General features: G+C 43.3%; 1 protein-coding gene and 1 non-coding gene across 5 annotated transcripts; both read right to left on the reverse strand.

Annotated features, from left to right (window-relative positions):
- Positions 1-14: 14 nt before the first annotated feature.
- Positions 15-27,383, reverse strand: Tipin (TIMELESS interacting protein). 4 transcript variants are annotated; one of them, XM_010643266.3, is made up of 9 exons: positions 27,267-27,383; positions 23,980-24,067; positions 15,229-15,366; positions 14,898-14,976; positions 14,643-14,718; positions 10,598-10,720; positions 10,314-10,377; positions 3,487-3,693; positions 15-2,113 (listed from the first exon to the last, which is right to left on the reverse strand). In XM_010643266.3, exons 3-9 carry the CDS (start codon positions 15,356-15,358, stop codon positions 1,947-1,949), a joined length of 846 nt encoding a protein of 281 aa, XP_010641568.1. In that variant the 5' UTR covers positions 15,359-15,366; positions 23,980-24,067; positions 27,267-27,383; the 3' UTR covers positions 15-1,946. The 4 variants fall into 4 exon arrangements, with proteins under 4 accessions (XP_010641568.1, XP_010641569.1, XP_010641567.1 ...); XM_010643267.3 differs by lacking the exons at positions 23,980-24,067; positions 27,267-27,383 and adding an exon at positions 19,281-19,413; XM_010643265.3 differs by lacking the exons at positions 23,980-24,067; positions 27,267-27,383 and adding an exon at positions 19,174-19,412.
- On the reverse strand, positions 9,749-9,884 carry LOC117283412. Its single transcript, XR_004514386.1, has one exon.
- Positions 27,384-27,519: the final 136 nt, after the last annotated feature.

Consider the following 27,519-nt stretch of genomic DNA (forward strand, 5'->3'; position numbering starts at 1 on the left):
CTCTTTTTAATAAACCCAGAATTTTTAGTTGTCTGGTCTCAGTTTTCTCAAAGTAAGTTGTATGGCTGGGGATGCAGCTTGGGCAGAGTACTTGCATGCATGAGGCTCTGGGTTTGATCCCCTGCACTGCCAAAAGAAACGTCCTACATTGGGCCGTTTGGGTCTGAGGCCCCTCTATTCAGATGGTTTTTTTTTTTCCCCTTTGGTACTGGGGATTGAACTCAGGTCCTTGCGCTTGTGAGGCAGGCAGTGTACCACTGATCTAAATCCCTGGCCCTATTTAGATATCTTTTAAGACTTGGTCCTGTCCACCTACCCACTTTAAAATGCCTGTTTCCAGTTGACACACACTTTCCCTGTTGTGCTGACACCAGCTGGGGACAGGGCACAGAGCCCAAGGTGGGATGCACAGGAAGTCTTGTCTGCAACCCCCTGGGGCCCTCCTGCTCTGTTGAGTGCCCCTTAGGTAGGGGGACTGGCCTCCCCCTGCTGGGAGCTTGGCATTCTGCAAGCAAACCAAGCATGGAAAAAGAATGCTCCCAGGCCGAAAGTGGACAGAGGCCCCCTGAGAAACTTGCAGCCCTACCTTCCTGCCTCCCCCTCCTGAGGGATGGGATCACAGGTTTGTACCCCTACACCCTGCATAGTGGCACTCTGAGACCAGGTTGTCTTCTAGCTGCTTCCTCCACGGCAGCAATAAGCCCCAATGTTTTGGATGCACATTTGTGCCTCCTCGCCCATCACGGGGCAGCTCCCTGCAAGCCTGTGTGCTCTCCTTGTGTTCCACTTTTTGGCTTTTCAACATAATCCATCTCTGTCACTCTGTCCCTGCCCCAAGTCAACAAGCTGGAAGAGCATATGTCGGCTGCCATCCCAGCTCTAGATAGAAGCTACTCATTGTTGTGCCCTTCTCCACCCGCTCCATAAGGAAGACACGCGGGCTTTGCTTTCCCATCCCTAGTCTCTCCCAAAAGGCGCCTTCCCAGTCTCCTCCACAGTAAAACCCAGTTTCCCTGCCCCTCCATGGAACAAGGACGAGAGCCTCTTATCAACTTCCTGTCAGCGCCCTTCACCTGCTGACGAAGGGGCAGGAAGAACTGCGCCCAGGCCCCTCGGCATCTGGCCTGACCCCTGCAGCTTCGCAGTCGCCACCCACAAGCTGTCACCTAAATCTGTATTCATGTCCATCACTGTGCCCACTCATCCCAAGACTTGGCATCTCCTCCCCACTTCCCTCAACTTCTCCTGTGTCTCTCGGGACACTGCTGGTTCCCCCAGCTGTCTGTGGGGTCCCGGGACACCAGCAATGGCCAGTCCGCTCAGCCCCTGTGGATTAGTAACTGCTTGAAACACACGCAAAGTCAAATGCTTTAACAAAAGCGTAACTTGCAGAAAGTGAAGACTTTCATAAAGCTCCTACAGTTTTAAAAATCATCATTTTTACTTCTTTTTGAAATGACATTCATGGCTGGAACATATTAACATCTTCAACATGACCCCATTTAGTCAGCATGGGCGTTCAGTAAACAGCAGCAGCAGCAACTTATTAACTATTAATCATTTATGAGGTCACAGCTATATAAAAACAGTACTCAAGATAATAAATAGGCTGAACTAAGTTAATAAAGGACAGACATAAATTCCAGATTTTAAGCAGGATTTTGCATATATTTACTACCTAAGAATTTTCACATAAAATACACATGGCAAATGTACAGAATGTTGAGTTAACCTAACATTTTCTTGGTGGAGGTCTCGCTAACCTCAGTAACTGTGCAGCCTGGAGTTGGACATTTTGCTGTTTCTTTTTGGTGTTTTGAGACAGGGTCTTGTTTGCCACGAAGTTCAGGCTGGCCTGAAACTTGCAGCAATCCTGCCTCAGCCTCTAGAGTGCTGGGGTTACAGATATGCACCACCATGCCATGCCCAGATTGGAGTTGTACGTTTTAGGACTGGTCCAATTGTGTTTGCTCTAATTTCACTTCCTCTTCACCTGCAGCACTAGGAGAAGCATCACAACATGGAGTGTGGACAATGTCTCTGTTCACCTCCTCCTGCTCCTCTCCGGCATGAACCTCAACCGCCTGTGTGCCATGTGTGTCCATGGACGTGTCTGTGAGAGAGACGCTCATGTTACTCGGTGCAAGCAAGCAATGTACTCATAACTCACAAGTGCAAATCCCTTCAAAAGCTTAGCTTATAAAAAAAAAAAAATGTAAAAAGCTTGGTAGAAATGAGATCCCTGATCAGTTAATGTTAATTAAGATGACTCAATTCTAAATAAACCCAGTTTTATATAAACCTGAAGAAAGTCCACTCAAGATACAAAGGGTCCTCAGGCACATCTGTAGTTCCCACTACTTATGAGGCAGAAAGACCAAAAATTCGAGGCCAGCCTGGCAATTAAGTGAGAACCTGTCTCCAAAAGAGGGCTGGCTGGGTGTGGTGGCGCAGCCTGTGATCAGAGCACTTGGGAGGAGGCAGGAGGATTACCAGGAGTTCAAGGCCAGGCTGGGCTACATAAGGCATTTAAAACCAGATGAAACTACATAAAGGGCCTGTGCAGGCCTTTCTGGCGAGAGATTAAAGTTTTATTTGCTAATTCGTATTTCCATTCAAACAGTGGCTCCTCATCTGCATACCTAGGTGAGAAATAATTGTCTTATCCTAGAGAAGCTCAAAGTGCTAGTGGAGGAGACACTATTTGTTGGTTGCAATAGATAAAAGTATGGGAGAATATTGCGGAAGTGCCAATGTGGACGCCTGAACTGGACTATGAAATCCAAGTGGAAAAAGGCAGAAGCAGAGACGCAGAGAATCTAAACATAGTCACCTCGAGGTGAAGAGGCCCCTGCCTACCACAGGCAGCACCGCCTGTGGACATCGAGACTCTATCTCTCGAGAGAGGAACAGCAGAGTTTGTTGATATGTTTTCAAACTACCACAAATGTCTCCACTGTATCCTTGGAATATCAGGAATGTTACTGTGTTTATAGTGAGAAGACCCCACACACATCACGTCTAGTTTGCCCTATCAACAATCATTTTCTCAATGGCCATTCTTCTAAAATTATCATACAGATTCAATGCAACCCCAACAGCATATCTCACAGGACTAGAAAAAACAACCCTAAGGCCAGGGATTTGGCTTAGTGGTGGTACCGTCTGCCTCTCATGCGAAAGGTGCCAAGTTCAATCCCCAGTACCAAAAAAAAAAGAACCCCCAAATATTCTGATTTAAAAAGTATGTGAGACATGCTCTAGGGAGCCAGGAAAGAATATATTTTTGAAGGACTTAGACTCTTCCTGAGACTCATATTCTTTGAACTCCAAACAGCTCACACACACTCTCAAGTATACATAAACCTGACACCACACTGTTCTATTCCTAGTGGTATTTGAGTTTGGGTGAAAGCAGAGAAGTTAAATGTTTCTCACATGGTCTTGATATTAATGGTAACACAAAACACCCAGTGTCCACTTTACCGTTTTCTGGGGCCTGACTGTTGCTTAGCAGCTTCGCCTGCCTTCTTCCCAGGGCCAGCTGCTTGTTCCTTTCGATTCTCTGCTGCTGCTCCTCCGTGAGGCTGCTCCTCACCTCAGAAGCAAGCTTCTCGCCCCCCGCTGAGTTTGTCAGGAAGGGGTCAAGTTCAGTAGCTGTTACCGAAAGGCCATTATTTTCCCCTACTTCATCTGTCAAAGGAAAAAAAGTTAGTACATCAGTCATTTTAGATCAGTGAGAGCATTTGATTGAAAAATAAATAACCCAGAGTTGGAGATGTAAGCTCAGTGTTATAGCATTTGCCCAGCATGTGCAGCATGTACCCTGAGTTCAATCCCCACTACCAGGAAAACAGAATAAAACCTAAACCATAATGGTACCCTACATTAAACCAGCACATTTTAATAGCCTGACATAGTGTTTGTATGGTACAAAGTAATATATATATATATTTTTTTTTTTTTTGGTTTTTTGAGACAGGGTCTCACCATGTAGTTGAGACTGACCTGGAACTCACTGTGTAGCCCAGGCTGGTCTTGAACTCACAACGATCCTCCTGCCTCAGCCTCCTGAGTGCTGGGATTACAGAGGTGCACCACCACTCCTGGCCACACAGTAATAATTTTATATAGGCCATTATCTTTTACAGGGCAAAAGAGATGAAAGAAAAGAATGTTTAGATCTGTGAACATTATTTCCAAGTTAATTTTTTTTTCAGTACTGGGGATCAAACTCAGATCCTTAAGCTTTTGAGGCAGGCAGCAGCAACACTGAGCTAAATCTCTGGCCCCTAATTTCCTTTTAGAAACGGAGTGTTATCTAGTCAGGTATGGCGTGCACACCTATAGTCCAGCACTCAGGAGGCTAAGGCAGAAGGATGACTTGAATGATGCCAGCCTGGGCCACACAGGGAAATCCAGAAGGGAGGGAGGTTTCAATGCTCTGAATTATTAGAATTGACAACTTTTTAAAATCCTGTTACAACAGTTATCTCAAAGAAAGATGCCTTCAAAAGGAGCCACAGTAATGTGAAAGTAAGTATCAGGCCTTCCATTTATAGTTCAGAATTTTTAAAAAATCAAGTTTTACTAACATTTAAGGGCTGGCGGTGCTGACTACCACTTGCCTCTCTGACAGTTACTGTCTGGTCTATGAGCAGAACAGGACAGTTTTACATCATTTATTCACTTTTCTGACATGCTGGGGATTGAACTCAGGACCCTGGGCTTGCCAGGCAAGTTCTCCAACACCGAGCTCCAGCTCCAGCCCCAGCATTTTTAAATTTCACTGTGTTGTGACACAGCTATTTCTGACAGCCCAATCAAGTAAACTGGCATCTTAACCCCCTGTAACAGAACAGCCCCAATGAAATGCATGTGGTAGCTTCAAAAAAATTCTGCAAAACAATAAAACGCCTGCAGGCAGAAGAGTTTAATAAGAAAATAGCAGATGACACCTCACCTTCTGTATTATTCACATTGTAGGATTTAAAATAAACAAAAAAAGAGTAAACCCCATTACATCTGACAAGCCAGACCAAAAAAAAAAACTCCAGTCACCAACTGAAATAGGAATTTACAGATACTATCCTTGTCTTCATGCCTTGAGATATAAAATGCAGAAAAATCCCTTATGATGAGCGAAATATTGAAAGTGTGACTATAAGCCTTTGCGATTATTGAGATTTTAAAATTGTAACACTTAATCTAGCTCTTTGAACAATCAAACCTCCTTTTGAGGATTCTTCCTTAACTGAAAGAGCCAAACACTCATCCTTCCTGACAAAGTAAAAATGCTAAGAAATGGAAATGCTCCTCAGGCCAGGAAGTGCCAACACAGGACATGTAGAAAACACTGTTGGAGAAGTAAAGACACAATTGTGGGGTCTCTCACACGCTTCCCTTACAGGACTGACAGGATTCTGAATGAGCAACACTATCCTAAGGAACTACTCTTTTGAGTCACAAAAGAAATGGTATCATCTAGAAAATAACCTCTTAGGGGCCAGGGATTTAGCTCAGTGGTGCCACCGCCTGCCTCATAAGCACAAGGACCCAAGTTCAATCCCTGGTACCAAAAAAATTTTATTAAATAAACAAATACATTGAAAGAGCAGAGCAAAGCAGAGCCGGGAGTGGTGGCGCACACCTGTAATCCTAGCACTTGGGAGGCTGAGGCAGGAGGATTTCTGTGAGTTTGAGACCAGCCTGGGCTACATAATGGGTTCCAGATCTGTCTCAAAAAACAAAACAAAACAAAAAGGAAAGAACCTTTTTAATCACCCCCCAGGCCAATCAGTTAAATATAGGATGAGCAAAATTTGCTTTTTTTCTTTTTTTCCAGCTTTAATTGGGTTTATTGGTACATTTTAGGGATACAGTACAGTTACATTCATTGTTGGGATCTTGTACCTCTACATGACAAGTCTTGATTCTCATTTTTTCCCCTTACCTCTGCCCTCCTTTCACCCCCTCCTCCCCTCCCCATCTACAAACACTTTATTTTCATCTTTTCATTCTCTCACATTTTTTCTTTTCCCTTTTAACTCTTCCCCTACCCAAAATCTGCTCATTTTTTCATTACTTTTTATATTAATAGGAAATGTAGAAATGACAATTTTATCAAATTTCTTCAATACAAGCATCAAGTGGCTGAAAAATGACACCAGCCGAAGTGACACTGTGGGAGAATCGGTGTGCAAACAAACTTACTGCCCAAGTGATGCTGAGGTAAACTGTTAAGGGGTTAATAAAAACTATATCTTATGGAAAACAACGTGAGAGTAATTGATGAAGCAGAAGCAGCTTCTTCCTTTAGAATAAAAATGGGATTTTGAAGACCAGGCATGGTGATGCATGACTGTAATCCCAGAACCCAGGAGGCTGAGGCCAGAGAATTGCTATGTGAGGTTGAGGCCACATAGTGAGTTCAAAGGCCACTTAACTTTGTAGAGAGATACTGTCTCGAAAAAACCGAGGAAAAAAATTAGGACTGTACATGAAACTCATTCACTGCAACATTCACAGGCAAATGAGGCAAAGAAGCTGAAATCAGGAGTACTCAATGTACTCTAAAGGAAGCCATCATTCCGGCACAGACGGACAGACAACCATAAAATGATTAATGGGAAATAAATGATAGCAAATTCTGGCAGAGCATGGTCAGGCACGCTTGCAATCCCAGCACTCAGGAGGCTGAGGCAGGAGGATCACCATGAGTGTGAGGCCAGCTTTAGCTACACAGAGAGTTCAAGGTCCCTGTTTCAAAAAACGAAAACAAATGAAACAAAATTCCGGCTGGGCACAGTGACTCATGTCTACTACCTCAATTACTTGAGAGGCTGAGGCAGGAGGATAACAAGTTCAAGGCCAACCCCTGAACAAGACTGTCTGAAGATAATAAAAAAAAACATGGGAAATACATCTGAATGGTAAGGCATCCCTGGGTTTAATCCCCAGTACTGGAAAAGAAGGAAGAAGAAAGGAAGAAAGAGAAACAGGAAGAGGGAGAAGGAAGGAAGGAAAGAAGGAAGGAAGGAAGGAAGGAAGGAAGGAAGGAAGGAAGGAAGGAAGGAAGGAAGGAAGGGAGGGAAGAGGGAAGGAGGGAGGGAGGAGGAGAAAAGAAAAACAGCATAGGTTGAGTCAGGAATGGAGGAAAAAGGGATGTAATTCCAACCATGTGGTCAGGGAGACATCACTGAGTTGACCTTTGCACACAGTCTGAAGAGATAAAGTCAGCCATGTAAATGAAAAAAAAATAAGGGTGGAGGGGAAGGGGAATAAAAACTGAGATAAGCTATTTACAGGTACCAATTCCCCACACTGAATGTAATCACTGTGTACTAACAAAAATGATTTTTTAAAAAAGTCAGCTGTGTAAATTTGAGGGAAATAAGAAGAGGATTCCAGGCTCAGTTCAAGGCTGCAAAAGCCTTAGGACAAATCAGGCTTGGTGGCACACACCTATGATCCTAGCACTTGGGAGGCTGAGACAGGAGGATCACTGTAAATTCAAAGCCAGCCTGAGCTACGTAAGCCAGACCCTGTCTCAAAAAAACAAAACAAAAAACAACCTTTAGGACAGAAGTGTGCCCAGAATGTCCAAGGACAGCTAAAAGGCACCAGTGGCAGAAACAGTGTGTGACAGTGACAGTGAGATGGGCAAGGGAAGGGATGAGGATATAAGAATACACTGTGGGGCCAAGCAAGGCAAGGAAGAACCTCAGCTTTTACTTTGCATGGATGAGCCCTGCAAAGCCATGAGCACAGTGACTTGAATCTGTACCAGATAAAACAGAAAAATATGAGTCAGAGGTATGGCTTGGTGGTAGAGTACTGGGTTCGAGCCCCAGCACTGCAAAAAATATAAAATGTAATATCTGACCAATTTGTAAGAAAAATGATTAAAAGGGTAGATAACTTTGGCAAATTTCCTTGCATTTGTGAATGGGATTGAAAAATGAATGCCAAAACTTAGTAATTGCAGCTTATGTATCTTCATGCAGTAAAACCAAGATTTTGGGGAAAAAAATGGTACCAAGAATTATTAGCCCAGAGGGAGGGGGAAGGAAAGGAAAAGAAAACAGAAGGAAAAAAATGGAAACAAAGCTTTTGTAAATAAGGAGGGTTAGAAGGGATAAAAGAAGGCAGAGGACTGGGGAAAAAAGAAGAATCAAGATATACCAGGGCTGGGAATGTAGCTCAGTGGCACTGGGCTTGCCTGGCACATGCAAGGTCCTGAGTTGAATTCCTGGTACCAAAAAAAAAAAAGACATACCATGTACAAGTACAAACTCCCTATGATGAATGTGATCATTATGTATATCTAAAATGATGTACCAATAAAACTAATTAAAAGAAGTATTAGCCTAAGATTTTTTAAATATTCAAGAGACTATTCAATCACACCATCTTTTTTTTAAACACTATTTTTGGTAACAAAAATGTATACTGCACATCTTATCAGTACATAAGTACATGTATTTAATAAATTAAACAGTAAATGCTCAAAACACGTTTACTGTGTGCGGCAGTGCACACCGCTAATTCCAGCACTCAGGTGGCCAAGGCAGGAGGATCGCCAGGAGTTCAAAGCCAGCCTGGGCTACACTGCAAATTGTAGGCCATGCTGAACTATGTAAGATCTTGTCTCAAAAAACAAAAAAAACAAAAAAACACAACATGTTTACTTTGTGGTCTCTTCAGTTACAAAGAAAACAAATTCAACATCATGGGAGTCTCTCCATGTGCCCTGTGTTACTTAAGCACTTGCAACCCCCCGGCTGGTCATCCACATTCATTTATCCCTCTTCATGGGTGGACCCCTATACCCAAAAAATCACTGCTGGCTGATCACTACTGCTTGTCTTTCAACATACCTGTGACACCTGTTCTACACAGCCCCCCATAACATAATTGCTGTCCTCTGCATCCTGCCCTGTGCCCTAATCAGAGTGCTCATCATAGGTCCTGTCACTACTGCAATGCAGTGCGATTCATTTTCTAGAGGGTTAGTCTATAAACTAAGGGGCTTGGTTTTATTCATCTTTTATCCCAAGCCTTTAAGCACATAGTGGGAAGTTCAAAAACTGCTACTAAGTAAACTAACCTAGTGGGATAAGCTGTGGGATTTAATACTGTAATAACTCGTTTCAATACATACAAAGTTATATGGAATCAGTATACATCATATATCTACGATGGCTTGTGCCTAGATGTCCCCTAAAGCCTCATGCTGTCATGGGGGAGCTTTTCAGAGGTGGCTGGATCCAGAGTGTGTGATGCTGGGATCAAAGGAGTGATTACTAAATCAGTCTACTGATTTGTTTGGCATAGTGCTGGCTAAGATTAAGGGTCTAAGTGCTGCACTTGCCCTAGGGCAGGTAGTCTACATAAAATATAAAGGACAGCAAGAGCAATGTTCTCTCACCTGCCTGCTTGCTGTGGACTATTTCTTCTCTGCAATACTCCTCTGCCATGCCACCCTGCCCTAGAACCATCCGACTATGAAGAGAAACCTCTACAAACTGTGAAGTAAATAAACTTTTCCTGCCTTTATTTGTGGGTGTTGGGTATTTTTTTTCTCAGCAACAAAAAAGCTAAAACAATATCTTACCAAAAAATTAACACCCCAGATTATTTAAATCACATTCCTTCACTTTTATAAGCTACTTAAAAATAATGTGGGGAGATTCTACATGGAGCCTCTATTTCCACATCTATTAAGTTTAAAAAGTAAAGTAAAAAAGGTGTATGGAGCCATCGCACAGAAAATCTGATAACTCTACAGACTCTGTCGGCAGGAACCATGTGTTTTGATGTGCGTGACTGTCTACGGTTGCACTGCACAAATGACAAATGCAATCATCACCAGGAACAGTCACGTAGATCTTAGTGGAGTCCTGTACCCAGGATCTGCACTTTGAGCAAAATGCAAACATTCATCAACAATTATCCAGCCTGATTTCCCAGGTTTTCTAGTAGTACATATATGTATGTGAACACTGCATCTTGATAGGCATTTTTATTAACAAGCACTATAAAGGTTTAATGGGTGAGCAGGATTGCCAGAAGTTCAGATTCTGTGGTTAAATACACTTTGTACATGTCTAACGGCAATGCACCCATATCTTTAAGAAAGGTAATTCATATATAACATTTTAGATTTAACAAACCATTATAATCATTCCTATTAATTATACTTGTAATTATATACACAATACAAAGAATCCAGTCCTATCATAATGTCTACTCCAAATAGATCTCATTTTAAAACCAGAATTGTTAAACAGTAAATAAACCTAAATACTTACCACTATTGCTAACAAAATCTTCATGTAAAATAGGGAGATCAAGTCGAATTCTTTTTAAACAAGTCTGAAAACAGAAACACATTTTTACATTTTCACTAATGTTAAGAAAGTGAATGACCATTTTACCCGACTCTTAACATTTCTAAAGAGTTCTTGAAATAATATTAATTTTCCCTCCCTACCAAAACAGATTTAAAAATGGCCCAAAGTTGCAATTTAGCCTCAACTAAATCTGTTTACTCTTTAGCACTGTCAACAACATTCACGATAACTACAACCCTTACCTGAACTTCCTTTTTATTTCCCAAGTACTCAACTCTGTCAATAAAATCCTCAAATCGCAGTTTGGGGAATAGTCTATGTGCCCAGTGCTCCATGTGCCTGATGAGTGTCTTCAAGTCCTCTGCCTGGCAATAAAAATAAAAACGCTGAACAGAAGACTCATCTCACAGCTAACCCTGTCAGCACATTTTAGAACTGAAAAACAAGGCCAAAGTCACTGGTGTCATGCCTGGAAGGTTGAGAAACTTTTAGAAGGAAATTAAAAATACATAAATTTACTAAAGGTTTAGAGGATTGCATTCTAAAAGAGCCCTGGATAGTTTTTAAATGGGGGAAACCAGCAGTATAAAACCTTAAAGGTGCCGGGCATGATGATGCATGCCTATAATCACAGCATTCTGGGAGGCTGAGGCAGGAGGATTCCAAATTAGAGGCTAGGATGGATTTAACAACACCCGATCTTAAAATTTAAAAAGCCTTAGGGCCAGGGATTTAGCTCAGTGGTGCCACACACAACCTTAAAGCACAAGGTCCCGAGTTCAATTCCAGTACCAAAAAAGAAAAAAAAAAACCCAAAAACAAAAACAAAGAACCTGTGGATGTAGCTCAGTGGGAAGGCCTTGAGGGCCATAGGTTCAATCCCTAGTGGCACCAAAAAAAAAAAAACCACACACACACACACACAAAAACAAAACAAAACAAAACAAAAAAAACCTTAAAATTAATCATACTTGAAACACCTTAATGGCCAGGCGTGGTGGGACACACCTGTAATCCCAGCACTCGGGAGGCTGAGGCAGGAGGATTGCTGAGTTCAAGACCATCCTGGGCTACATAGTGAGTTCCAGGTCAGTCTCAACTCCATAGTGAGACCCTGTCTCAAAACAAAACAAAACACCTTAATATCATACTTGTGTCTTAGAACTGTTAAATAAAATAATAAAATTTTTCCAAATAGCTTTAATAAAACATTAATGTATCTTTCTGGAATAACTAAACACTGACAAGTCCATAAATCATATACACAGAAAAAAGCACTGAGAATCTAAAATTGTAAGAGTATATTCATGGGCCGGGAATTTAGCTCAGTGATTCTGCCACTTGCCTCACAAGAATCCCAAGGACAGAGACAATTAAGAACATTTTAAATATTCTCCAGCCATAAAAACTTATGGCATTTGAAATTCCAATTAAGATTTTTAAAAATGAAAATGAAAAAGACTTTAATAAACTTGACTGGTAAATGAAGTTAGAATGAAGTTAGATATAATAATAAATTGAAGTTAGGGGCTGGGGATTTAGCTCAGTGGTGCCACCTCCTGCCTCACAAGTACAAGGTCCCAAATTCAATCCCCAGTACCAAAAGCAAATAAATAAACTTAAATTCCTGCTTTTACTATCATATGTATCATTCTTCACATACAGTATTTTAAAATATGAGAACGAATAGGTCAATGATGAAGAACACAGCTTCAACAGAATGCAGATTCAAATCTCAACTCCATTCCAAACGATCTACCTCTCTGTCTCTTTCTTCAAGTAGAGAATGAGAAGAACATGAAGACCTCATGGGGTGACCGCAAAAATCATAAAGTGTCACGCACACGGTAAGCACTACAGGGTCATCCAATATGGCTCCTTGACCTGCCTGAAGCCAGTGGTCAAAACCACCAACTCTCTGATGACTAAACACAGAACACCAAGGACACCTCTTCTCATTCTGCTCTTCTCATAATAAAACACAAATTCTAATCTTTTCTCTTTTTTGCATTTTGGTTTTCTGAAACCAGGTCTTGTATGTAGCCCAGGCAAGCCTCTAATTTGTGAGGCTCAAAAAGTTGTATTAGACCAAGGCCAGGGATTTAGCTCAGTGGTGGGTCCCAAGTTTGATCCCTGGCACAAAAAAAAAAAAAAGTTGTGTTAGACTCAAGCGACACAAGAGAAGTATGAGCTCGGGGTGTAGCTCAGCGGTAGAACAATTCCTAGCACTCACAGGGTCCTGCGCACAGGCTCCAGCACTGCACTACACCGCACAATAAAAAAGAAATCAAAATCTAAATACAGAGTAGGCTCCAAATCACACACAGAAAAGATTTAGTACTGAGAAAATAAGATTTTTTCAAGGGCAAAGTAAGAAGAAAAAACTCAGAGCACATTGATCCATGGAAGAAACACAAAATGCATATTCTTTAGGCAAGTTTGTTTATTTTACTTATTCACGTTTTGTTTTGTTTTGTTTTTTGAGACAGTCTCACTATGTAGTCCAGGCTTGCCTCGAAGTCAGAGCCTCAGCCTCTTGTGTGCTGGAATTACAGGGGGACACTACCATGCCCGGATAAGTTCACAATTTTTTTTGGTACCGGGGATCAAACTCAGGACCTTGCAGTTGCGAGGAAGATGGCGGAACCACTGAGCTAAATCCTCGGTCTGGTAAGACTCATTATGAATACACCCAGGAATTCATAAATGCAAAGTACCAATTCACCACTATTACCCGAAAAGAATGAAGTGAGCTGGGATTATGAAAATATCCTCATTTATATTTAGTTTGTGGCAAAACAATGCAGGTTTATATTCTCTCATGTCTATTAAATTGAGCAAATATACAATTTTTCTGTGTCCTAGGGTTGAAATCTTGAGATTATTTTGACCCTACCTTTTTTCACTTTTCTGTATCTTAATCACCTCAAATCTCACATCATTCATCTCTTACTCCTACCCTGCCCTGCCTAGTACTGCCCATCCCACTGAAATGACATCTACCAGCAGCCTCTTCTCCTTCCACATTCTCCTGCACACCACACTGACAGCACACAGTTTTAGCACTATTCTAGCTGGGCTGGAACAGGCAAAGTCTAGACTCAGCTTTAGCAACTACAGTGGTCACTTAAAACTCTAAAATCAACTTCAGTAGATAACAAAACCAACATCAACTGCACAGGCTGAAAATTAATATTTGGAAAATACCTTTTAAACTGCAGAGCTCTATAAAACTGTATTATCATCTGTGAAAAATTCTTCCTACACTCCTATATAATCCAAAGGTAAGAACATTTTTGAGCTGTACTATGTGGATGGGGGTTGTCAATTACTAAATGTCTTCTTTTTGAAACAAAACTTCACTGACACCTACAGTAAAACCAGGCACTGTGCCATATATACAATATAACTGGGTGCGCTAGTGCACACCTGTCATCCCAGTTCTTGGGAGGCCGAGGCAGGAGGATCACTGTTGAGTATGAGGCCGCCTTGAGGCCACACAGTAAGTTCAGGGCCGTAAGTGACCAACACAGAAGTCTTTACTATGAAACTTAAAATCCCTCTTTGAGAGAGACAAAGTACGTTTTATTTCTCTAAACTCAAGTTCATAAAGTAAATTTTGCCAGGTGTGGCAGCGCATGCCTGTAATCCCAGTACTTGGGAGGAGGAGGCAGGAGGATCACCGCAAATTTAATGCCAGCCTTGGACACATAGGAAGGCCAACCAGGACCACACAGTAATATCCTGTTTCAAAAAAAGCCAAAAAAAGTAAACTATATTCCTTTAATTATTAAGTACAGATTCAGGCTTATACTATAAAGCACAAAGTCAAGTATAATTTTCCTAAAGTTATAGAGCCTACAGTGGCAAAGAAACAAAGAAGTATTTTCTTTTTCTTCTTATTACTGGGGATTGAACTTGGGTCTTTGCAAGGCAGGCAGTGGAACCACCAAGCTAAATCCCCAGCCCACTAATATTTTCTAATTCTTCAAATACTACCTTTTCTACCAATTCTTTACTAATTCTTCATAATATCTTTTCTACCCCATCACAGCTTTGTCTCAAGAGATTTGAGGACTAATAATAGTATCTATGAAACACTCTGAAATTCCCAAGAAAATCCTAACAAGGCCACAGTTTCACTGGTACTTTTTTAAAAAAAAACATTTTAAGGCCAGGGATTTAGCTCAGTGGCACCATGCCTGCCTCACAAGTACAAGGTCCTGAGTTCAAGGTCCAGCATCACCAAAAAATAAATAAATAAAACAAAAACAAGCCATTTCTTACCTCATGACCTTTACCTTTGAATTTTGTCTTGTCAAACACATGCCTTAAGGCTGGAAGGCCCCTCTCCGAAATTAATCTGTGAATGGAAATTCATTTTGAATTTCAAGTTCTCTAGAGTTATGTCCAAACAAAGAGAAGAAAAACTATTTCAACTCAAAAAGAATGTTTACAGAAATATCTGATCTCAAGATCATCCCAAACAAAACAAACATTACAAAAAAAAAGTACAGACATATAAGGAAATGGTCCAAGTACCTCTGAGCGTCCAACCTGGGGATGTTCCTTTTAACCGTTCTCTTTGGAGGGACAGGAACAGGTTCTCTGCTCCCTGACTCTAGTGAAACATACCAAGATTTAGTATTGTTTAAGTCTTAATCATAAAATGCATCACTTCTAAGTTGATAGATGGATAGCTGAAGGGACTTTTTTGTGAAATTCTCAATGCAGACTTTCAGCCTAGGGTGGTGGTGCACTCCTGTAACCCCAACATTCAGGAGGCTGAGGCAGGAGGATCGTCAAGAGTTGAAGACCGGCCTGAACTACAGAGACCCTATCTCCCCCCCCAAAAAAAAGAATCAACGCAGACCTTCATCTGGTTCAACTTCTTCACCATCTCTCTGCAGAGAGGCTGGAGGTGGAAATGGAGGGAAAGTTTCATCTTCTATGTGTTCATAATCTGGTAAGTCAATCAAGCCATTCTCTTGTGGTTCTATCATCTTTTCCTCTGGAGGAAAAAGGTGTAATTATTTTTATTTCTCAAAACAGTCCTCCTATTACACAGCCAAGTTTCATCTGCAGCATAATTCACATGTTTCGATTAAACCACATTTCAAAGTCACATATCATAAAAAGAAATACTGCCAAGGTCCTGAGTTCAATCTCTGGTACAAAAAAAAAAAACAGAAAAAAGAAATACTGCCAGATAGTTTGTTAATAGTTAATCTTGGAAGCAGACCAAATGCCCATCAATTGAAGAATGGATAAAATGTAGTTTTTGTGTACAATGGAGTACTACTCTGCCATTAAGAAAGATGACCTTGGGGCCGAGGATTTAGTTCAGTGGTTCCATCGCTTGCCTTGCAAGCACAAGGACCCAAGTTCGATCCCTGGTACAAAAAAAAAAAAAAAAAAAAGATTGAGACATTTCTAGCTAAATGGATGCACCCCCAAACAATGCTCTTAACTGAATAAATTGAACACACACACATTTAAATACTGCATGGTTTCTCTGGTGTAAGAAACCAAAAAATGTAAATAAGGATGAAAATGTATAAAAGATACTGGGAAGTGGGAAGAAAATGTTCAAATGAGAAGCGTACAAGAGAGCGGGGAGGGAGAAAGGAAAGAAGGGACAAGGAAAAAAACGGAAACAAAGTTTTTGTAAACAAGGAGGGTAGGGCCGGAGATTTAGCTCACACAAGGTCATGAGTTTGAGCCTGGTACCCAAAAAAAAAAAAAAAAAAAAAAAATAGAGGGGAACAGGGGTTGAAGGGAGGGAAGAGGAATGTGAATAAAAGTAGTATCATATACAAGTACAAATTCCCTATGATGAATGTTATCATTATGTCTATCTAAAATGTACCAATTCAAAAAAGTGCTGCCAGGTGTGGTAGCACTCACCAGTAATCCCAGCACTCCAGGAGGCTGAAGCAGGAAGATGACAAGGGGGGCTTGGGCCACTTGCACACTTAGTGAGAGTCTGTCTCAAAAAACAGGGCTATAAAAATAGGGCTACAGGGCAAGGGATTTAGCGCAATGGTTCGGCCGCCTGCCTTGTGCACACAAGGTCTTGAGTTCAATCCCCAGTACTAAAAACAAAACAAAAAAAAACTATTAACTGTTACAGGAAATTAAAAAATAAATAAGGCTATAGCTTAGCTCCAAGGCCCTACATTCATTCAATCCAGTATCACAACCAATCAATCTAGATAATTCTCTGGGAAATGTGGCATATGCCTATAATCCAGCACTTCTGAGGCTAATGCAGGAATCAGTTAAATCCATGAGTTTCAGACCCTGTCTCTCTCCAAAAAACTAAGTCATAAACTGAACATGATTTTGAACAAAGCATTTTACCCTAATTATTGAGTTCCTCCTGCCATTAAAGGATTGATTTGACTTTTTAGAAGGCTTTAAACTGTGACCCAAGAGGTGGTGAGGTAAGCAGAATTTCACACCTACTTCAAAAGGAGCAGTTTTAGTCAGTGCTGAGGAGGGAACCCAGGCCTTGGGCATGCTGGACAAGTTCTTTATCAGAAAACTACATCCACAGCCCCATAGCAGCTTTTGAAAAAAAAAACAAAAAAAAAAACAAAAAACTGTTCATGTATTGTCTTTCTAGCCAAAGTTTCCCTTGAGGAATGGGAAATTATCCTCATACTCATTACTTAAATAATTACTCTTCAATACTGTCTTACTTGACTTCTTAGCTACATCCAACACTTTTGGTCCATCCCTTTTTCAGGAAAAAAAAAATGTTTCCCTTGACCTCTGAAACACAGAACTCAGTATGCACCAGGTTTTTCTCCATCTCAAAATAAAAATAAGAAAGGGTAGGAAATACAGCTCAGCGGTTGAGTGCGGACCTATCATGCGAGGTCCTGGGTTCCCCAGTACCCTTTTGCCAAAAAATTTAAAAGCTTCTCCAAAATTTCAAAGCTGACTGAAACTACTGCAATTACATAATCACAAAAATTTCTCCAATTCTAAATTTGTGGGTTTTTTTGGTTTTGGTTATTTTTTTCTTTTTTGGTACCGGGGATCGAGCTTAGGACCTTGTACTTGCGAGGCAGGCACAGGGCCACTGAGCTAAGTCCTTGGCCCTTTTTTTTTTCTTTTTTGAGACAGGGTCTCACCTTATAGTTCAGACTAACCTTGAACTTGATTCTCCTGCCTCGGCCTCCTGAATGCTGGGATTACAGGCATATGCCATCACCCAAGCTCCAATTCTAAATTTCTATGACTATGAATACTCCGGATGATGACCCACACTGTACTTTCAAGTAAGCTACAAGAATCACATTATCAGGCCGGGATCTAGCTCGGTGGTTCTGCCACCTACCTCTCCAGTGCAAAGTCCTGAGTTCAATCTCTGAGACTCCCCCCCAAATCACAGATTTTCAAAATTAGAAAGGCAGTAAAAGGTCACATAATCTAAAATAGCTTGCTAACTACAAGCAGCATATTTAGGGAGGGGGATGTAGCTCAGTGGTAGAGTCCTTGCCCAGCATGTTCCAGACCCTGGGATCAATCCTCAGCACTGCCAAAAGGGGGGGGGGGAGCAAAAACCTAAGAATATTTAGCTCCATTCTAATTAAGATCTGTGTATTAGTGGAGTTCTGAACTTTGAGGCTGACTAGGAGGCCAGAGTTCGATAAGAGGATACAAAATATGTTTACGTTAAGTGTAGTAAGGAACTGTCAGACATGGGGTAGGGCTTGTGAGGGTCCTGATATTTCCTTAATATTTGTGGGAAATACAATGTTTATACTTTTACTCCTTCACAAAGACCGCATAATTGTTTTTATTTTTTGGTACGGAGGGATCGAACTCAGGACCTTGAGTTTGCCAGGCAGGAGCACCACTGAGCTAAATCCCCAGCCCCTAACTGCCTTTTTCTGAGACAGTGATGAAACATCTTAACTTCCTCCTCTGGTCGTCATTCTCAGAAGACTAAAAACAACAAATTTACTTTCCAACCACAATTCGTCCCCAAATCCTTGTTTCCAGTGTCCAACTTTTTCCTAGCTGTCAAAATGGAAGCCCCGCTGGGCATGGGGCAGCACATCTGTAATTGCTAGCACTCTGCAGGCTGAGGCAGGACTGCGCCGACTTCGACGCCAGCCTGTGCTACACAGTAAGTTCACAAGGCCAGTTTGGACTACATAGCGAAGCCCTGCCACACACACACACACACACACACACACACACACAAAACCAAAAAGACTCCCTTGGGGCAACCCACTTTCGAGACCTCCTTTCTCCTCCGTTGGATGCTATCTTTCTCACAATAAATTCTTCCTACTATTAAAAAATTAAAAACAGGGTCGGAGATTTAGTCAGTGGCGCCGCGCCTGCCTCGCAAGCGCAAGGTCCTCGGTGCTATCCCCGGTACCGCAAAAAATTAAAAATAAATAAATAATAAAAAGAAAATGAATCCCTCGTGGGGCACGATTCTGGGAGGCTATGGCAGAATAGCAATTTATAATACAGACGGGGCAATTTAGCGACTTGGCCAGACGCTGTCCTAAAGTTCAAAAAAGAGAAAGAAAAAAGGCTGGAATTGTAACCCCGTGCAAAGGGCCTGGGTTCGATCCCCAGGACAGTTCAGAAGGAAGAGGGAAAAAACAAACCCTCGTCGCAGGGGACCCCTAACTAGACGACTGTACGCCCAACGCTAAAACCTCAACCTCCCCTCAGCCCTCTGCATCCCCGTCCTTCCACACCCACAGGAAGGGCCGCCCTCGCGCACAAGGGCGGGAACCTGACGGGGAGGACGCGGTCGCCCACCCTGGCCCCCTCACGGACTTACGCGCTCCGTCCGGCCACCGAGGTCCCGCCCTGCAGCCCCCTGCCCCGCCTGAGGAGTCCCGGCTTCCCGTCTCCGCACTGTGCCACCGCAGCCTCTCCCGCTCGCACCTCACAAGCACAGCGACGGCCACACATCCGCGCTCAGTGTAGATCTCGCGAGACTGTAAACTCCCACCGCGAGAGACCTGGCTTTTGGCGCCAAATCTACTCGCTGCCGGGGTCGTAGCTCAAGGCCTCACCCCTTTGTCCGGCCCACCCCTGGCCCCGCCTCCTGAGGGCGCGCGCAAGTCCAGCCGCTTCCGGATTCCGGAGTTTGGCTGAGCCAAACTTGCCCTGTGGTTTGGCTTTTTCTTTCTGTACTCTCTGAACTTTGGGACTAGGCCTCCCTGTATGGAAAACTGGATTGTGGACAGAGTGCAAAGAATGATAAGGGTTTGGGGTTTGAAACGAGTACCACAGTGCCTTGAACACGAGCTTTATAACAAGCTGAGAAGAGATGGTAAAGATTTAGGTTTAGAAGTGTACACAGGCACTTGGGAGGCTGAGGCAGGAGGATCACTGCGAGTTCGAGGCCAGCCTGGGCTACATAGCGAGAGCCTGTCTCAAAAAAAAAAAAAAAAAAAAAAAAAAAAAAAAAAAAAAAAAAAAAAAAAAAAAATTAAAAAAAAAAAAAAAGGCCGGGGTTTTAGCTCAGTGGTTTTACCACCGAGTTCAATAACTGGTACTAAAAACCAAACAAACAAAAAGCATTGTGAGTCCAGCCTGATTTGGTGGCACACATCCATAATCCCTGTACTTTGAAAAGCTGAGGCAGGAGGATGGCAAGTCAGATACAACCCTGGAGAATTTAGCAACTAGTGAGACCTTGTGTGTCAATCAATCAATGTTAGGGTATAGCTTCGAGCAAGAGCCCTGGATTCAATCCCTAGTACCAGAAAAAGGGGGCTAAGGCTATGGCTTAGTGGTAGTGGACCTGATTTAATCCCTTGTACTGCAAAAATTAATTGTGGATAGGCCAGGGATTTAGCTCAGTGGTTCCCTGTAAGCTTTGCAAGTGCAAGGTCCAGAGTTCGGTTCCTGGGTACCAAAAAAAAAAAAACCCCATTGTGTATAAAAACTATACATGTAATCTTGGTGGTTCACACCTTGATCCCAGCACTCAGGAGGCTGAGACAGGCGAATCCCCAGGGCCAGCTTAGGCTACAGAGTGAGTTCAAGGCCACCCTGAACTACGTGGGAAGATCTTTCTCAATAAATAAAGTAAACCATATGCAGTCAGGTTGGACTTTTGAGCTTGCTTTTCTCGATTTTGCTTCTTTGATTTTGGTTTTGTGAGACTTGAACTCACTATATAGTCCAGACTGGCTTTAAACTCCTGGTGGTCTTCCTGCCTCAGCCTCCCAAATCCTGGGATAACAAGCATGCACCACCATACCCAGCTCCCCATATTTTGTTCTGTGACTTCTGACACTACTCCATAGAGCTGTACTGTAGAATAAGTTGACATCTGTACACAATTCTTTTGTTAAATACATCACAGTTTCAGTAGGCATCCTTTCATGGGTGGGATTTGCTGTCAGTGTCCATGACACCGGGATGAGCTGGGGCTGTGTGTGCGCTCTACCACTGAGCTCCAATCCCAGCCCACGTTGGTGAGTGCTTGGAATATTTGCTATTGTTTTGCAACTATGAACAGCATTCGTGAAGGGCATTCTTTTTTTGTTTTGTTTGTTTTTGTTTGAGACAACTTCTAATATGTACTTGAGGCTGGCCTCAAATTCACTATGTAGCCCAGGTTAGCCTTATACTTTGCCAAAGTCCTCCTGCCTCAGCCTCCCAAGTGCTGGCATTACAGGAGAAGGCATTCTTATATGTGCACTTGACATATAGATTCTCTTTCTTGCTTTTTTTTTTTTTTTTTTGGTACCAGGGATTGAACTTGAGACCTTGCAAGGCAGGTAGCAGAACCATTGAGCTAAATCCCCAGCCCTGCATTTGATATATAGGTTCTTAAACATGTAACATACATATTAAAAGCATAAAGACCCAAGAAGACAGGCGGGAATAGAGCGCATGTCACAGGTGGAGGCAATGCGCTTTGGTGGGGAGGGTGGCACTTGTCCCTCTAATAGGAAGGACAGGGAGCAGGGCATGGTGGCCCCTGAATCTCACCTGTCATTTTGGACCTGAGCCCCTGGCTCTAGTTGCTAGAATGACAGTCACTCTGCAGCACAGCCACTGCCCCAGCAGCACTGGAGGAGGGTTCTGGCCTCCCTGCTCCCCTTCTGCTGTGCAGGCTGTTCTGAGTCTGCTAAAGCTTGGAGCCACTGATACCGCAGGATGCGGGGGAGGCTGCAAACATGGGTGCTCACCAACCTCATACATTTATTATAACACCTCCCTAAGGGGACACCCTTTTGTTTTGCTTTGTTTTTTTTTAAGACAGAGTCTCACTGCTAGTTCACACGGGCCTTGAACTCACTGTGTAGCCCAGGATGGCCTCAAACTCCCAGTGACCCTCCTGCCTCAGCCTCCAGAGTGCTGGGATCACAGGTGTGTGCTATCACACCTTGTTTTAGGTTACTTTTTAACTCTGTGAAATGCCTTATGTCCAATCATTTTTTTAGAAGAGTGTTCTTGCCAAAAGAGGGAGCCTGGGAACTGTTCTGGAAATGTTTTCACAAGCAAGGAAAGGTTTTTACATAAAAAGTTAGTTTAAAAGATGTTATTAAAAATATCAAAAATTTCCTGGATGGCATTTTAGTGGCAAAGCTTTCTTAGAACACAAACAGTATGAACTACCAAAGAAAATGACCAATGAATTGAACTTCATCAAAATAAAAAACTATTGGGCTAGCTGGGCATGGTGGCACATGCCTGTAATCCCAGCACTTGGGAGGCTGAGGCAGGGGGATTGCTGTGAGTTCAAGACCAGCCTGGGGTACATAGTGAGTTCCAGGTCAGTCTCAACTACATAGTCAGACCCTGTCTCAAAAAATCAAACAACAACACCAACAAAACAAAAAAACCTATTGGGCTGGGTACATGCCTGTAATCCCAGCACTCAGGAGGCTGAGGCAGGAGGATCACTGCAAGTTCAAGGTCAGCCTGGGCTACATGAGTTCAAGGCAAGCCTGAACTACATAAAAAGATTTTGTCTTAAAGTCCCGGCTGGGTGGGGTGGGCCAGGGGGATTGCTGTGAGTTCAAGACCAGCCTGGGGTACATAGTGAGTTCCAGGTCAGTCTCAACTACATAGTCAGACCCTGTCTCAAAAAATCAAACAACAACACCAACAAAACAAAAAAACCTATTGGGCTGGGTACATGCCTGTAATCCCAGCACTCAGGAGGCTGAGGCAGGAGGATCACTGCAAGTTCAAGGTCAGCCTGGGCTACATGAGTTCAAGGCAAGCCTGAACTACATAAAAAGATTTTGTCTTACAAAACAAAAACAAAAACAAAACAGTGGCAAGGATGTAGAACTCTGGAATGTTCCTACACTGCTGAGGGGAATGTAAATATTCAAACACTTAAGCGTTTCTTGAAGTTTCTTAAAAAGTTAAACATGTACTCTGGTCACAGGTCCAGGTCCCCACGGCCCAAGCGGCGCCTCATGTTTAGTTTCCTGCCTGCAAAGCACTGGCATGCAAAGAATAATGCATGGATTCTTGGAGAGGGAGGCGAGAAGAAAAAAAAGAAAAGAATGACAGCAAGCGCTCGTGTAAGCGTCCTGTGAAAGGAAGCTGAGCTTATTCTGATCAGAAAACGAGTGTTCCCGGGGGCCTCTGGGATTGCAAAGGAAGCCGAGACTTCCTGCCTCCAGCTGCCCCAGGGACGCCACGGTGAGTCTCCCGTCCTGGTGCTGGGAGGCTCAGGCAAAGGGCCACCGCACAGAGCTGCCAGCCAGGTGCAACACAGGGCTGAGCTGCTGCCCAGGAGCCGCATCCTTCCGGAGCAGTGAAGTGCAGCTCCCGCGCCTGGGGAGGCGCCTTTGCCTTTAAATGAAGGGCAGCGACCTCCACACGCAGCTCCCAAATAACCCAGTGCTTTCAGTGCCATCAGAAGGTCTGACATCAAGGGGCCAGGAAGCAGATGCAGCTGGGGTTAGGGCAGTCACCCTGCACCTCTGACTCTTCACTCAGCTGCTCCAGGGACAGCTGCCAGGCGCCAGGATGCTCATGGTCCCCAGCTATTTATTTTAAACATTACGACACTGAGCTGAATATGATGGTGCACACCTGTAATCCTAGCATTCAGGAGGCTGAGGCGGGAGGATGTCCTGGAGTTCAAGGCCAGCCTGGGCTACATAGCAAGACCCTGCCTCAAAAACAAAAACCGAAAAAGTTTTCCAAAGCATTTTTTTCTTCCAGCTAAATCGTTGTTTTGGTTTCATTATCCAGTCTAGGCTGGCCTTGAACTTGCTATGTATGTAACCTAGGTGGACCTCAAACTCTTGATCCTCCTGCCTCAGCTTCCTGAGTGCTGGATGACAGGCAAGTGTCACTCCACTCAGCTGCTAGAACTTATTTTATTGACAGGTAACACATGGACAGAAAAGTACACACACACACAACAAAAAAGTACACAAATCCCAAACGAAACAACCTCTGTGCAGCATCTAGATCACCTAGAAAGCAAACATCAGTGCCCTGAAAGCCCCTCCATCTCTCCACCGGTTGTGTCCTTTTCAAGGTTAACCTACATCCCAACTTCTGCCACCATGGGTGAAGTTTGACAAGTTATTTTTCTGTTTCTTTGTTTTTTGAGACAATCTCCCCATGGAGCCCAGGTTGTTTTAGAACTCACAGTGATCCTCCTTCCTCAGCCTCCTGGGTGCTGAAATTTCAGGCATGTGCTGCTATGCTGGCTAGAGGTTTGCCAATTTTTGAAGTTTCTATGAAAGAAAAACCAGTGTCACTTTCTTGTGTCTAGCTTCCACTACCCCATAGGACATTTGGTACCGGCGATTGAACTCGGGTCCTTGTGCTTGTACAGCAGGCGGTGGAACCACTGAGCTAAATCCCTAGCCCTCCATAGGACATTTGTATGAGTCATTCATAACACTGCAAGGAGTTGTGCTCTATTTTGCTATGCTGTACAGGACTCCGCTGTGGGAATGTTCCACAATTTCTCCATTTACCATCAATGGCCTTCGGGTTGTCTCCCCCGTAACTGTTACAAAGAGTTGCTCTAAACATATTTGTGCAGTTTTGGGGGTGAACATACGTGCTGATTTCTGTACGTCTATGCCTAAGAGTAGAATGGGGCTGGTCATCAGGTACAGAGAAGTGTGGCCTTAGTAAATACTGCGTGGGTTTTTTTTGTGGGGGGTACTGGGAATTGAACTCAGGACCTTGTGCTTGCCAGGCAGGTGCAGTGCCACTGAGCTACATCCCCAGCCCAATACTGAGTTTTTCAAAATGCTCACACTAGTTTCCATTCTCAGGAGAAAAAGTCCTAGTTGTGTCGCATCCTTGGTTGGTCTCTTTTGTTGGGCTGAGATCAAACAAGGCTCCTGCAGGTTGGACAAGCGATGCACCACTGAACTCCGCTGCCACCCCCAAGTCATCAACCGTAATATAGACTAACTTCCTTTTTTCCTCTACCATTTGTGTTTTTTGTCCTGTTTAAGACATCTGTGCTAGGGCCTGAGATTTAGCTCAGTGGCACTGAGCCTGCCTCCAAAGCACAAGGTCTTGAGTTCAGTCACCAGTATCAAAAACAACAAACAAACAAAAAAACAAAGAAACAAACAAAAAATTTACTTAGTTCTACAATAATATGCCCAGAGTTGATCTGTTAAGTACCATGTGACATGTGGATCTGGACTGTTTCATTTTGTTTTCGAGACAGGGTCTCTCAATTCAAGCTGGCCTTGAACTCACTATGCACCCCAGGCTGGCCTCCAATTCACAGCAATTCTCCTGCCTCAGCCTCCTGAGCACTGGGACCACAGTTTACTATCCTATTATCTTCTAATCTCTTGTACAGGCCTGAGCTACCACTAACCTATGTTCTGTCTCTAGGCACTCACCTGTGCTGGGCCCTGCATGCGCACAGAATGATATCTTAAAGTACGGTCTTTCATGTTGAGCTGCTTTTCTGCAGGTGTTTGCAAGCATCTTCCATGCATGTATCTGCTACGTACTTTCTATGGCTCCCACCTTCCCTTCCTTGGCTGAGAAACAATGTGATGTATGGCTGTCACATTTTCTTTATCCATTTTCCAGGACAATTGGGCAGTATGCAGTTTTATCTATGATCTATTTATCTATGCAACTGCTATCTACAGCTGCTTTGTTTATAAGTGTGTGGGGGTCAAATCCGGAGCTTTGTGTGCACCTGGCAAGTGCTCTACCACTAAGCTGCATCCCCAGCCCTCCCACGTTCGCATTTTAAAAACTTTTAGCTAAGTACTGTGGTGCACACTCATAGTCCCAGCATTTGGGAGGCTGAGGCAGGAGGATCAATTCCTAGCTTTTCTGTTCTGCACTTACATCTTTTACAGTATAAGACATTTTTTGTTTCTGAGGAAAATTTTAAACATTTATGAGGCGAATTTTACCCAGCTTTTCCTTTATGGTTTTGGGGTTCATATTTTTCTTAGAATAGCTTTCTCCGTTCTAAAAAGATGTGACTGCCCTCAAATTTGTGATCTTCCTGCCTCAGCTTCCTGAGTGCTGGGATTACAGGCCTGGGCTACCATACCCGGCTCATGATATATTTTCATCACTGGTTGCTTGGTATTTCTATTTATGATCTAACTACACTGTGCAAGTATGAGATGAACCACAGGGAATTACCAATATTAAACTTTTCTCCTCAGTACTGAGGCTTGAACCTAGGTGTTTTTACTACTGAGCTACAGCCTCGGCTTTTTATTTTTTAATTAATTAATTAATTATTTTTGGGGTACCAGGGATTGAACTCGGGTCCCTACACTTGCAAAGCAGGAGCCAGAACAACAGAGCTAAATCCCCGGCCCTTTATTTATTTGTTTATTTTTTGAGATAAGGTCTCACTACATTGCTCAGGCTTCTGGCAAACTCATGATCATCCTGCCTCAGCCTCCCTAGTAGCTGGGCTTACAGGTGTGCATTATGAGGCCTTGTTGAAATTTTTCTGACCTACAAACCCAGCAACCTGATTCAGTTTAACATTTATGTTACTGTGTTTATCATTCTGTGGTCAGCGGTTCACAAATGTCTATATGGTTAGTATTTGTGTCACCCTCTCAGGAAAAGCTGATAGAACTGATGAATCACTGCAGGTCTGAAAAGGAAATGAGGAAAAGGAACTCTCCAGCCTTGAAATATTCTAAAAATTTTAATCATTGGGCCAGTTTTTGATCTGGACTCTCTCAGGCCACAATAAAGCAGTAGGAGCAATAGTCAGTGGAGGCTTAGCCTCCACAGCAGCCACAGAGCCCAAACATTTCAGTTTTGGAAAGAGCTTCACATTTTTTACAGGTGAAAGTGACACCTTAACATTTCTATTAACTGAGCTGGGCAAGGTGGCTCACGCTTGCAATCCCAGGACTTGGGAGGCTGAGGCAGGAGGATCAGGAAGATCGTCAAGAGTTTGAGCCCAGGAAGTTATATAGTGAATTCAAGGTCAACCTGAGCTACAAAATGAGACTTTGTCTCAAAAACTAAAAATTTTCCAATTGCTCAAAAATCTCACTTTGTATTACTAAATACCCAAAATGTAGATAGTCCTACCTTGCTAGTATATTGTATTGAAAAGTTAATTTCTTTTATTTTTCTTTTGAGATAGGGTCTCACTTTGTAGCTCAGGCTAGCCCCAAACTCTGAAAAGTTAAGTTCAATGATTATTTTTGCTTTTTCTGAGACAGGGTCTCACTGTGTAGTACAGGCTGGATCTGAACTCAGTAGAGAGCCCAGGATGGCCCGGAACTTGAGGTGATCCTCCTACCTCAGCCTCCCGAGTGCTGCGACTGCATGCACGTGCCGCTGTGTTGTTTATTTAGTAATTTCATCTCCGTGAACACGACTTTGGCCTGCGCTGAGGAAGTAAAGGGGCACGTGTCCCACAGAGGCGGGGGCCTCAGGAGCCTAGCCCGGGGCACAAACCTGGGCGGGGGTGCAGCGGCGCGGCGGCGGCGGGAAGCAGCACGAAGGAGCGCACACCTTCTCTTCTTAGGTAGCCTTCGTGCCTCGAGCAGCAGAGGGCACCAGAGAGCGCGCGCCGCGCCCCCGTGACGTATTTCCGCGTAATCGGCCTAGGAGCTTCACTCCCATTGGCTGCGGGCAAGTCATTAGGGGAGCGGCCGAGCGAGAGCCAGGCAAGCGCCGCAGGGGGCGGGGGCGTGGCTTCCCCTTGCCC

The sequence above is a fragment of the Fukomys damarensis genome, unplaced genomic scaffold, assembly GCF_012274545.1.
Source record: "Fukomys damarensis isolate Sample0158 unplaced genomic scaffold, DMR_v1.0_HiC HiC_scaffold_25, whole genome shotgun sequence".
NCBI classification, from domain to species: Eukaryota; Metazoa; Chordata; class Mammalia; order Rodentia; family Bathyergidae; genus Fukomys; species Fukomys damarensis.

What these genes read in the sequence shown, in the direction of transcription:
- Tipin (XM_010643266.3), bottom strand. Translation starts at nt 15,358, where the DNA reads ATGATAGAACCACAAGAGAATGGCTTGATTGACTTACCAGATTATGAA. An exon ending in TCAAAGGTAAAGGTCATGAG is followed by an intron (nt 10,721 to 14,642) that starts GTAAGAAATGGC and finishes TTTTATTGCCAG; the next exon opens with GCAGAGGACTTGAAGACACT. An exon ending in CAGTCAGGCCCCAGAAAACG is followed by an intron (nt 2,114 to 3,486) that starts GTAAAGTGGACA and finishes TCTCTCTCACAG; the next exon opens with ACACGTCCATGGACACACAT.